The sequence below is a fragment of the Trachymyrmex septentrionalis genome, unplaced genomic scaffold (assembly GCF_001594115.1).
Source record: "Trachymyrmex septentrionalis isolate Tsep2-gDNA-1 unplaced genomic scaffold, Tsep1.0 scaffold60, whole genome shotgun sequence".
Classification (NCBI taxonomy): domain Eukaryota; kingdom Metazoa; phylum Arthropoda; class Insecta; order Hymenoptera; family Formicidae; genus Trachymyrmex; species Trachymyrmex septentrionalis.
The window spans coordinates 772,659-786,705 of NW_017305779.1; the positions used below are offsets into that span (position 1 = coordinate 772,659).

At 27.0% G+C, this 14,047-nt stretch overlaps 1 protein-coding gene across 1 annotated transcript in view; it reads left to right on the forward strand.

Moving 5' to 3' along the window:
- The window catches only part of LOC108752370 (insulin-degrading enzyme-like), a 16,890-nt gene extending 3,428 nt beyond the window's left edge, over positions 1 to 13,462 (forward strand). Inside the window, 21 exon segments of the mRNA XM_018493173.1 lie at positions 1,090 to 1,338; positions 1,469 to 1,849; positions 2,304 to 2,413; positions 2,712 to 2,856; positions 3,136 to 3,246; positions 3,316 to 3,436; positions 3,597 to 3,803; positions 5,254 to 5,546; positions 6,223 to 6,432; positions 6,614 to 6,859; positions 8,259 to 8,507; positions 8,633 to 8,892; positions 8,894 to 9,011; positions 9,446 to 9,555; positions 9,891 to 10,035; positions 10,329 to 10,439; positions 10,509 to 10,629; positions 10,802 to 11,008; positions 11,931 to 12,223; positions 12,842 to 13,051; positions 13,232 to 13,462. Of these exon segments, the coding sequence (XP_018348675.1) occupies positions 1,090 to 1,338; positions 1,469 to 1,849; positions 2,304 to 2,413; positions 2,712 to 2,856; positions 3,136 to 3,246; positions 3,316 to 3,436; positions 3,597 to 3,803; positions 5,254 to 5,546; positions 6,223 to 6,432; positions 6,614 to 6,859; positions 8,259 to 8,507; positions 8,633 to 8,892; positions 8,894 to 9,011; positions 9,446 to 9,555; positions 9,891 to 10,035; positions 10,329 to 10,439; positions 10,509 to 10,629; positions 10,802 to 11,008; positions 11,931 to 12,223; positions 12,842 to 13,051; positions 13,232 to 13,462 (4,128 nt within the window).
- The last annotated feature ends 585 nt before the right edge of the window (positions 13,463 to 14,047 follow it).

Here is a 14,047-nt window from a genome sequence, read left to right on the forward strand (position 1 = left end):
ATTGAATCATTTCATTATGAATTATACTGAAGTGGTTCTAAAGATTTCATTAATTTATTTCCACCAAGGAACATTAACGTTGAAAAGTTTAATCCATTATCTCTTTAATCTAAATTCTTATAAACATGAGTACATTGAAACAACGATATTATCTAAATGAAATAAAGAATTAGTAAAAGGCAAGTTTAATATAGAAAAAAACTTGCTCTATATGCAAATTAGTGGAGAATTTCAAGTTTAAATATTTATTTCATATTTAGTATTAAATTAATTATCAGCTAATGTAATTTTAAAATCTAATAACCTACTTTAAAATTATAAAAAAAAAGTAAAAAAAAGTATCGAATCATTACTTTTCAAGTAACGGCAATGGCAACGAGTTATTTTTTTGAAGTAACGCGCACAATTCTGCATAAAATGTTAAATAACTCGTAAACTCTAATAACTTTTTGAGATATTATTACTTCTTTCCTTAATTCTTTCATGAACAGAATAATGAAATAAATTAGTTGGAAGGAAATACACTGAGTAGTTTTAAATAAATAAGTACTGGTAAGTATATGCAAAATGGATAATTTTTTAAATAAGCAAGAATATGTGTTTTCTTTCCAACTGATTCACTTCATTACTCTGTTCATAACAATATTAAAATACAATTACTGAAAAATAGAAAGTTAACGAGTTATTTAATATGTGGCAGAATAAGGTGTAAAATATCTCATAAACTATTGATTTTATGATATCACTATCTTAATACTTTTATACGCAGAATAATTAGAAAAATGTTTGCAACGCTTGGACCGTAAATGAATCATATTATGTAGAAAAACATACAATTCCGTTTAAAAAGGTAGGGATAATATTTATATCTTTTCAGCGCCTTCATCTAGAGAGAAAACAACATGATCGAAATACGTCGCTCTCAGAACCGTTTCATTTCTATTTGAAACATTTTTCTATATTTTCCATATTTTTCGAGATATTTGCTTAGGGAAATTAAAATAGGATACATTGTGTATGTGTGTGAGTGTGCGTGTGTGTACGTATGTACTTTTTTTACATTTATTGTTAATTAATTTATCAATATAGCCTGACCGCTACGTTTCTCATTTGCTTGAACATCAAGGAGAAGGTTCATTATTATCAGCTTTGAAAACTAAGAAATTGGGTCACTACATAAAATCCACAAAACGTACTACCGCCAGAGGCTTCAGTATTTTCAGTATTTTAATCCATTTCACCAAACGTGGTTTTAGGCATATCAAAGATATCATTCTATTGGTGTTTCAGTATATCAATATGCTTAAGTTGAAAGGACCAGTCAAATGGATCTATGATGTAATTGACGAAATAAATTATAATTTTATGTAGAATATGCGGAAAATTATGCTATCGCAATTTATCAGACATTATGTACTTTAATATCATATGTTAAATATGAAATAACATGCATTTTGTACATTTTCAGGAATATACAGACATTGAAAATATAAATTTTCGTTTTAGAGGAAAGTCTTCGCCTCTTACTTGTGTGAAATTTAACTCTCGACTGTTACAAGAAATTCCCATGAATGAAATTTATTGTGCGAACTCTGAATGGCGGCCGGACTTAATCGAGGAAATAATGGAATATTTGATCCCGCAAAATGTTAGGATTCATATAACTGCAAAAGCATATGAAAATATAGCTAATGAAATTGAAAGTTGGTATGGCACTAAATATAAGAAAGTGAAGGTAACCAAGAAATTAATGGACATGTGGAACTCCCCTGGTTTTAACGACGACCTGAAATTGCCTCCCAAGAATAAATTTATAGCAACTAAACTTGATATCAAGCCACAAACTAACGTAATTAAAAATATTATTTTTTGTATATTAATTTTTGATTACATTATGATACTTAATACCAAAATCTCCATGAAGCGTAAACTATACCTTGAAATTTGATATAAAATAGATTTTAATTAATGTTAAAGAGTAATTTAAAATAAATTCTGTTTTTTTTTACACATGTATCGTTTTATGTAATAATTATATGTGAAGTGCGTTTGAATATATATTTTTGTACTAACTTTACAGAAGTAAAGTAAAATGCCATACCGATATTTAAAGATTAGTTTACACAACAGAAGACTAATAGATCGTGATATAAATGAAGAAAATTAAATGCATTAATTTTGGCTTTGACTTGTTTTAGTATATGAAATGGTCCTTTGCCCTATCGTACTTGATCTCATTATGTATATATTTGCATATCTGGATATATGCATATTTGGATATATTAACAAATAAAATTTTACAGATTGAAAAGTTTCCCATTATTTTGGAGAATACATCATATGTAAGACTTTGGTATAAAAAAGACGACGAATTTTTTACGCCTACAGCAAGCATGAACTTTAATTTCTGGTGGTATGCATTAAGTGATTGTAAAAAATACGTTACTGTTCTAATCAAATATGTAATACTAAAATATTTTAATTATTAATGCATAATATGATGAGATTAGTATATATTAATGTGCTTCCCAAATATAATAATATTAAATTGATTATCACACTAAAACTATTAAAAAAAAAATTTAATTTTGCAATTACAATATGATTCTTAAAATATTGTTATTTAAAGATGAGAATAAAATATAATTTCTCTTAATAAAAAAATATTTTTTATAATTTTGCACAATGTTAGTTTTGTTTCTAATTTACAGCCCATTTGCCCATATGGATACCCTTAGTTCCAATTACACTTATATATTTATTAAACTGTTTCGTGATTCTCTTAACGAATATACATATGCTGCTCATTTAGCTGGTTTACGATGGGAACTTTTTAATTCTAGATGTGGAATAACAGTGAGTACATATATATAATAATAATAAAATATAATGTATATTATTTCAATAAATTTAAAGGTTTATTCGAATAAGTTATTGTTCAATTTGTTATTAACATTAATAATGTTTAAAACAATTATTATTTCACATATATATATAAATTTTTTATTCATAAATCATTTATTTCTAATGTATTATTCGTAAATATGCTCTATTCTATTCCCATGTAATAATGTTTACCAACTGTTTTATAAAAATATATTCATAATTTAAAAGAAATATCAATACTTTTGATAGCTCTCTATAAATGGTTATGATGACAAACAACGTGGCCTGTTAGAAAAAATCATAGATCGAATGATAAATTTTAAAGTTGATCCGAAGAGATTTGAAATTTTGAAGGAAAATGTACGTACAATAAATACAATCAATATTTTTAATTTACTTAAGTAACATATTTATGTAAAATTATTACAGTACATCAGCAATTTGAAAGAATTAAGATTTACAAGGCTTTATAAACATGCTATCTATTATCTTGATATGCTATTAACAAAGAAACCATTCCTCCAGGAAGACTTCTTAAGAACTACTTCCTGTAAGCATAAAAAAATCTTGTATTTTTAAACTTGTATTGTAAAAAATTATTTTTTTTCGCTCGTTTCTATATTTCTTTTAGTTCTTGACACAATTACGTATTAATGTACAATTAATATTTTTATAAGATATTTATGATTATATTATTTATTCTATGATAGATTTAAATGTCGATGGACTCCAGCAGTTTATACCACAGTTATTCAGTAAGGTGCACGTCGAGTGCTTAATACATGGTAATGTGACTGTAACGGAAGCTACAGATATACTTAAACTAATTGAGTCTAAGTTGACAGCTGCAGTGCCCAACATAATGCCCTTGTTAGAACAGCAACTAGTATTGGACCGTAAAATTAAACTGGAAAATGGTAAGCATATAACATAATCAAATTTCATTTATGATAATTTGAAAAAAATAATATGCTTATGCTGATTGCACTAACGTTACTTTAATTTTCTCGCGGAATAAAGAAAAGATCACACTCAAGAATTTAAAGTAGCCTTAAAATACGGCTTCGAAAAATGTACGTCGAGAACATAAAAGAGAAAATTGTAAATATTGTCTGAACTACATGATAATGTGCACGGAATACATATATACATATAATATATGCACGTTTTTATTCCGGAAATTCTAATTTGTATAAAATATTATACAATAATATTCTATTTGATTAAAATGAGAATGGATCAATAAGCTTAATATTTCTAACATCTGTTACTAGCGAGCGTGCTCAAACTGTTGGTGAAATCTTCTTTTTCACAATTTTCTCCAACAGATCTACTCAGATCTGTTCTCCCATAAAATAATTTTTTGAAATTTGAATGGATCCAACTTTTTCACGACCAGTTGAATTTGGTCTCCTTTCTACTTCATGGATTTTGTTAAAGCCGAGAGAGAAGTCGAGAATTTTAAGTTCCTTATTTAGAGTTAAAGTTAACGTTAATACAATTGGCCGTTAACGGATTTCGACATGAAAGATTTTATTATTTCTATTTTCTAACAATTTCATATAAATGTAGGTACGAGGGTGAATCAAATATTAACCGGAATTCTTTTTTAATATTTATTTATTTATAAAACAATACAAAAATACTGTTGATTATTTTTCTACATAGTCTCCTTCACGCTCTACACATTTTTCCCAGCGGTTTGGAAGCTTGTTAATTCCTTGCTCGTAGAAACTTTGAAGTTGAGTCACCAACCAATTGCGCACGAATTCCTCAACATCTTGATCGTTGTCAAATCGCAATCCTCCAAGTTTTCCACACTTTCTCGTCCACTCTTAAACTTTTTGGCCCAATCAAACACTTGAGTTTTAGACAGAGTATCATCCCCATACTGAACCTTCAATCGAGTCAAAATTTCGCACGGTTTAACGCCTTCCTTAGTTAAAAACTTTATTATAACCCGTTGTGCAACGGACGCTGGAACCTGTTGCTCACTCATAGCTGTACTGGCGAATTGACTGAGTCAAACAGCTCACCAAGCGTTTTCCCCACTCCTGATACACTACACTACAAGAACCTACACTGTGAGAGCGCTCGTGGTTGGCTAAGAAAAGTATTTGTAAAATTCCGGTTTATATTTGATCCACCCTCGTATATTATACATAAAATTTAAAAATATGAAAATGAACAACCTAATATTTTAATATAAAAAAGAAATATATGGAAGTAACAGAAAATTATTTGTTAATGAAGTCATTTTTTTATAATAAAATTTTTATCTTAGAAATAAGATAATATCTTAAGTTAATATTGTTTATATGATGTAGTATGCAACAATTTGTAACAATATATGATATGTGTTTACAGGTTGCCACTTTCTGTTTCAAACAGAAAATAATTTACATAAAAGTTCTTGTACATTGGTATATTATCAAATTGGTTTACAATCAACAGAGTCGAATGTGCTCTTAGAGCTCTTAAAACAAATTATTAAAGAACCTTGCTTTAATACATTAAGAACTAATGAGCAATTAGGCTATATAGTATTTACTAATATACATATACTGGATGGAGTACAAGGCTTGCAAATCGTTGTACAAAGTGATAAACATCCGCAATATGTCGAAAAACGAATCAATTTATTTTTAGACTCCATGTTGGTAAGTATAATCATATCTTATATAGTAAAAAATATTGTGTATTTATGTTGGAATTTACTTATGTTCTTGTTAACCATTTGTGTTGAATTCTTTAACATATTTGAGAGTTAATTTAACATAATGATTACATTATTAAAAAATGTTGTGTTAAATTGATATTCAATGTTTCTTAGTGCCAAAATGATATAATTTATGAGTAAGTGAACAAATAACATAAAAACAATGTTTAAAAGCGTAAATTCCAAGACGACTGAATCAAATAAATAATTTACAATATCATAAATGTTAATTATACTAAAAAATATAGTTTTGTTTACAATCTGTGTCACTATTAAGTTTATAAGTATCTTTTTTATGATCGTTTTTTAATGGATAATGTCCGTGTTGTTTTTTTAACACATTTATTTCACATTAAATAGTCACACAGATTTGAGTGAACTGTTTGGGACATATAACATGTATTATGATCAATAATCCAATCGATTCATAAATTTATCAACAGTGTACAAAATTATGCACATATTAATGCATTGATTAATGAAACAACATTTTCTTTTCTTACATTTATCACTTAATATCGTAAAATATTATAATCAATATATTACTTAATTTTTTTATGTGATAATACAAGGCTGTATTTTTATTAAAGTTAATATTACTAATAATTATATTCCAGAATCACATATCTACTATGACAGAAGAGCAATTTGAAGAAAATAAGAAAGCTTTAGCTGTATTACGTCTGGAAAAACCAAAAAGTTCGACTGTAAGGTGTGCCTTGTACTGGAAGGAGATTAAATTCCAACAATATAACTTCGATCGAGTCAATGTTGAAATGGCCTACTTAAAGACGATATCACGGCAGCAATTACTTAATTTTTTTAAGGTAATCAATTTACTCTTGAATTATATACAAAATTATCATTTAATATTATTTCACAAGAAAAATGTTTTATTGTACAAATAAAGAATATAAAATGATTTTTTTATGAGATATAACTTTTGAGAAAAATAACTTTAGTAGCTGAAAAATTAATATAGTACATCTATCGTGTAAAATCTTCTAGGAAAATGTACATAGTAAGAATCGACGTAAATTGTCGATACATGTAATATCCACGTCATCGGAAAAGAGCTCATCTGACAGCACAATTGAAGAAATTGCTGATTTATCAACTGATGAAGAAGTTAAGAAAATCGATGATATTTTGTCATTTAAAAATAGTCAGTCTTTGTATTCTCTAGTTAAACCGCTTGAAAAATGTTTTCTTAGGAAAGGCGTACACCCTTCTAAGTTAAAAAAATGTGACAAGGTAATAGTGAATTAAGCGAATGAATTTACAGACGTATAATTTTAGAAAAAATTTGACGCATTATTTTTAAAAATAATGAAGAAGAATGATAAGAACAAAATCTAATGACAAATGATGATTCACTCCAAATACGAAAGAAAGTAATCATAAAACATTAAATCAAATAATAATATAAGATATCAATTAACATTTCAAATTATTTGCAAATTGAAAAGATCTTATTGAACACATGTTAATGATAGTTCATGAGGGAATTCTGCTAAATATTCCAATTATGTCCAAAAAAGTACATACGCTTACATCATAATCGACATATACAAATTAATCTTTAACTGGCATAAAATTTAAGGTAATATGAAATCTGGTTATATAAGCATTTTTATTTCATAGTATCGTTTGATTTTCGAATAAAAATGTTGTCTGTTCACATCCGCAATTCCAAATATGTCAGATATTGCAAGAAATTTACATAAGTTTACTGGTTTTTATCACGAAATGACATAATCCGGATTATGTAAATATTCCTGTGTTTAAATTAGTGACAATTTCTTATGGATTTCCCAATAAAAGATGAATTTGTAATTGCACGAAGATTCGTAAAAATAACCTAATGAATTATTTTCTATTACACGTAAAGTGCTATTCCATGTAGTAAATACATAATTTTCAGATTATATAATAATTGAAATAAAAAGAAAGAATTGATTTTTTAACAATATTACCTTACAATATTATTAAGAGGGGCGGGGAGTACATACTGTCACATGTACATACATACAGGAGGTCCGATAATTCTGACAGAGTTCGTGAATATATTGAGCTGACTAAACTGAGACAGAAAGTTCTCATTTTACAATTTTCGCAATAGTTAACGAAATATTAGATGTTTTAGTTTAATTTCTTCAAACAAATATCTTAAAAAATATGGAAGATATAGAACAATGTTTCAAATGAAAGTGGAACGGTTTCGAATGGGACGAGATATTTTACATTTTATTATGGCACATATTGACATAAAATATTAACTAACTCGTAAACTATTGATTTTTTTGATGTCACTACCTTAATACTTTTATATGCAGAATAACTAGAAGAATATCATATTGTATAAAAAAACATACAATTCCATTTAAAACAGTAGAGACGATCAGTATATCTTTCTGACGCCTCCATCTACAAAAAAACTAACTTGACCAAAATACATTCTTCTCGAAACCGTTCAACCTTTATTGGAAACATTTTTCTATATTTTTCATATTTTTCGAGATATTTGACTGGGGAAATTAAAATGGAACATTTTGTGTATGTGTGTCAGTGTGCGTACATTGCGTATGCGTATATGTGTGATGTGTATGTACGTATATATTTTTTTACATTTATTCTTAATTTTTTAATATAGCCTGTATTTTACGTTTCTTATTTGCTTAAACATAACGGAGAAGGCTCATTATTATCCGCTTTGAAAGCTAAAGGATGGTGTAACTTAATAGAATCCGGATTACGTTCTTCCGCCAGAGGCTTCAATATTTTCAATATTTATGTCGATTTGACCGCAGAAGCTATTAAGCATATCGAAGATATTGTTCTACTGGTGTTTCAATATATCAATATGCTTAAGTTGAAAGGACCAATTAAATGGATCTACGATGTAATTGATGAAATAAATTATAATTTTATGTCGAATGTCCGGAAAATTATGCTATCGCAATTTACCAGACATTTTGTACTTCAATATCGTATATTAAATATGAAATGCATTTTGTACATTTGCAGGAATATGAAGATATTGAAAATACACACTTTCGTTTAAAAGAAAAGTCTTTGCCTCTTACTTATGTGAAATATAAGGTTCTAGAGTTGCAAGTAATCCCCATGAATGAATTTTGTTGCGCGGTATCTGCATGGCGGCCGGACTTAATCGAGGAAATAATGGAATATTTGATCCCGCAAAATGTAAGGATTCACATAACTGCAAAAGCATACGAAAATATAGCTAATAAAATTGAAAGTTGTATGGCACTAAATGTAAGAAAGTAAGGTATCCAAAAAAATAATGGACATTTGGAATTTTTCTGGTTTTAACGACGTCCTGAAATTGCCTACCAGGAATAAATTTATAACAACTACACTTGATATCAAGCCGCAAACTAACGTAATTAAAAATATTATTTTTTGTATATTAATTTTTTTTATTACATTGTGATACTTAACAAAATCTCCATGAAGCATAAACTATACCTTGAAATTTGATACAAAATAGATTTTAATTAATGTTAAAGAGTAATTTAAAATAAATTCTGTTTTTTTTTACACATGTATAGTTTTTATGTAATAAGTATATGTAAAGTGCGTTTAAATATATATTTTTGTACTAACTTTACGGAAGTATATGCCATGCACATATTTAAAGATTAGTTGACACAACAGAAAGCTAAAAGATCGTGATACAAATAAAAAGAATGCGATGCAATAATTTTGGCGTTGACATGTTTTTGTACATGAAGTGGTTCTTTAATCCATTTTATGTGATCTCATTATGTATATATTTGCATATCAATGGATATATTAACAAGTAAAATTTTACAGATTGAAAAGTTTCCCATTATTTTGGAGGATACATCATTTGTAAGACTTTGGTACAAAAAGGACGATGAATTTCTTGTGCCTAAAGCTAAGATGATCTTCGATTTCTTCAGGTATGTATTAAGTAATCGTGAAATATATGTTGCTGCTCTAATGGAATATATAATTCTAAAATATTTTAAAATGTAATTTTGACATATTCTGGTAATTAAAATTATTTTTATTATTAATCCACAATATAATGAGATTTGTAGATATTATAATTTGCATCCCCAATAATATTAATAAGTTGGTTATTACTGAAACTACTTAAGAAAAATAAACTTAATCTTGCAATTACGATTCTTAAAATATTGTCATTTAAAGATGAGAATAAAATATAATTTCTTATAACAAAAATATATTTTCTATAATTATGCACAATGTTTGTTTTGTCTCTAATTCCTAGTCCATTTGCTTCTATGGATCCCCTTAGTTACAATTACATTCGTATGTTTACATATCTGTTTCGTGATTCTCTTGACGAATATACATATGCTGCAGATTTAGCTGGTTTACAATGGAAACTTGGTAATTCTAAATATGGAATAAGAGTGAGTATACATATATATATTTGTATAATAATAATAATAATAATAAAATATAATGTATATTATTTAAATAAATTTCAATGTTTTTTGAATAAGTTGTCCAGTTTGGTTTAACATTAATAATGTTTAAAACAAATGCTATTTCACATATACATATACATAAAATGCTTATTCATAAATCATTTCTAATTTATTATTCGTAAATATGCTCTATTCTATTCCTATGTAATAATGTTTATCAACTGTTTTATAAAAATATATTCATAATTTAAAAGAAATATCAATACTTTTGATAGCTCTCTATAGATGGTTATGATGACAAACAACGTGGCCTGTTAGAAAAACTCATGGATCAAATGATAAATTTTGAAGTTGATCCAAGGAGATTTAAAATCTTAAAGGAAAATGTACGTACAATAAATACAATCAGTATTTTTAATTTAATTAAATAACATATTTATGTAGAATTATTACAGTATATCAGGAACTTGAAAAATTGTGTTGCTGAACAGCCTCATAAACATGCTGTCAATTATCTTCTAATCCTATTAACAAAGCAAACTTGGCTCAACGAAGAATTACTGGAAACTACTATCTGTAAGCATAAAAGAGAACTTGTACTTTTACTTTGTTCTTGTAAAAAATCTTTTTTTTTTTTTTTAATTTCTTTTAGTTTTAAGCACGATTACAGCGCATATTATTGATATATAACATATATACTTAATATTTCTATGATATATTTCTGATTATATTATTTATTCTGTGATAGATTTAAATGTCGACGGACTCCGGCAGTTTATACCACAGCTACTCAGTAAGGTGCACGTCGAGTGCTTAATACATGGTAATGTGACCGTAACGGAAGCTACAGATATACTTAAATTAATTGAGTCTAAGTTGACAACTGGAGTGCCCAACATAATACCCTTGTTAGAACAGCAACTAATATTGCCCCGTGAAATTAAAATAGAAAATGGTAAGCATGTAACATGGCCAAATTTCATTCATGATAATTTGAAAAAAATTAATATGCTTATGCCAATTACACTAACGTTACTTTAATCTTCTCGCGGAATAAAAAAAAGATCAAATTCAAGAATTTAAAGTAGCCTTAAAACACGATTTCGAAAAATGTATATCGAGAATATTAAAAACAAAATTGAAAATATTGTCTGAACTGCATGATAATGTGCATTACACATAAACATATATACACATTTTATTTTTGTTACGGAAATTCCAATTTATATAAAATGTTATTCTATTTAATTAAAATGTACATGGTATACAATAAGCTTAAATTTCAAATACCTGATACTAGCGAGCGCACAAAAACTGTTGATAAAATTTTCTAGTTCACAGTTTTTCCCGACAGGTTTACTCGGATCTGTTCGGATTCTTCCATAAAATTATTTTCCGAAGCTTGAATCGATCCTTTTTTACAACCGGCTGCTTGAATTTGATCTCCTTTCTACTCCATGGATTTTTTTTAAATCCGAGAGAGAAGTAGAGAGGAACAGAGTTCTAAGTTCCTTCTTTACAGTTAAAGTAGAGTTGGTACAATTGACCATTAAAGAATTTCAACATGAAAAATTTTATTATTTCTATTTTCTAACAGTTTCATATAAATGCTAGGTTTATTGTAGAAAAAATTATTAATATGAAAATGAACAATCTAATCTATTTTAATATAGAAAAGAAATATATGAAGCGTATTCCTTTTTTATATTAAAATAGATTAAAATAGAAGTAACACAAAATTAATTGTTTTTAATTAAAGTCATTTTTTTAACTATAATAAAATTTTTATCTTAGAAATTAGATTAGATTTTTAATTAATATTGTTTATATGATGTAGTATGCAACAATTTGTAACAATATGTCATACGTTTTTACAGGTTGCCACTTTCTGTTTGAAGCAGAAAATAATTTCCATAAAAGTTCTTGTACATTGGTATATTATCCAACTGGTTTACAATCAACAGAGTCGAATATGCTCTTAAAGCTCTTAGCACAAATTATTAAAGAACCTTGCTATGATACTTTAAGAACTAAAGAACAATTAGGCTATACAGTATTTAGTGATGCACGTGAATGGTGTGTAGCACAAGGCTTGCAAATCGTTGTACAGAGTAATAAACACCCGCAATATGTCGAAAAACGAATTAATTTATTTTTAAACTCGATGTTGGTAAGTATAATCATATCTTATGTAGTAAAAAATATTGTATATTTGTGTTGAAATTCACTTATGTTCTTGTTAACGGTTTATGTTAAATTTTTTAACATGTTCGAGTGTTAATTTAATATAATGATTATGTTATTTAAAAATGTGTTAAATTGATATTCAATGTTTTTTAATGTTAAAATACATGACATAATTTATGAGTAAGTCAACAAGTACCGTAATAACAATGTGTTTTAAAACGTAACTCCCACGATGAGTGAATGAAATTCTTGTTAATTTAATATATCGGAAATATGTCAATTATACTATAAAAAAATATGCTTTCGTTTACAATGTGTGTCAATATTAAGTTTATAAGTACTTTTTTTAGGATCGTTTTTTAATGGATAATGTCCGTGTTGTTTTCTAATACATTCATCTTATGTTAAATAGTCACAAAGATTTGAGTGAACTGTTTGGGTCATATATTAATGCATTGATTAATGGAACTACAATTTCTTTTCTTACATTTATCACACAATATCTTATAATATTATAATCAATTATATTACCTAATTCTTTGTGTAATAATACAAGGCTATATTTTTATTAAAGTTAATATTACTAATAATTACATTCTAGAATCACATATCTACTATGACAGAAGAACAATTTGAAGAAAATAAGAAAGCTCTAGCTACATTACTTTCGGTAAAACCAGGAAATTTGACTGCAAGGTGTGACTTGTACTGGAATGAGATTGAAACCCAACGATATAACTTCGATCGAGTCAATATTGAAGTGGCTTACTTAAAGACGATATCACGGCAGCAATTACTTAATTTTTTTAAGGTAATCAATTTACTCTTGAATACAAAATTATTATTTAATGTTATTTCGTAAGAAAAATGTTTTATTGTAAAAATAGAAAATATAAAACGATTTTTTTATGAGATATAATTGTTGAGAAAAATAACTTTTTTTAGTAGTTGAAACGTTAATATAGTACTTCTATCATGTAAAATTTTCTAGGAAAATGTACATAGTAAGGATCGATGTAAATTTTCGATACATGTAATATCCACGTCATCGGAAAAGAGCTCAATTGAAGAAATTGCCGATTTATCAGTTTATGAAGAAGTTAAGAAAATCTACGATATTTTGTCATTTAGAAATAGTCAATATCATTATCCTCTAATTAAACCGTTTAAAAAATTTTTTCTCAGAAAAGGCGTACGCCCTTCTAAGTTATCAAAAAGGTGACGTAGTAATAGTAAATTAAGCGAATGAATTTACTTATGTATAATTTTAGAGAAAATTTGACGCATTATTTTAGAGAAATTAATAAATTACTTGCTATATTTAAAATGATTTTTAAATAAACTCATAGCACAAAAGTTTTCAGAAATATCTCAGAAATACTCTTTCACAATAGACTTTTCTAAATAAAAAAAAAAAAGAATTCAAAACCAGGGTTATCGTGTTAATTAGAAAGCAAAATTAATTCTTGAACTTTATCCAATAATCTTTGAACGTTTCGAGTCTCTTTGAAGTCTTCTTCAGCAATACAAGCATTAAAATTTTGTCCTTTTTATGTTTAATGAGAAGTCACAATTAAATTTGTCGATGTTGTACATTCTGTTAAAACATTGAACTACATAATATAAAAAAAGTTTATTAATAAGAAGAAAAACTAATGACAGATGATGATTCACTCACACAGAAGAAACACAAAAGAAAGTTGTCTTAAAACATTGAATGAAATAATGATAAGATATCGATTAACATTACAAATTAATTGCAAATTGAAGAAATCTTATTGAACACATGTTAATGATTGTTCATGAG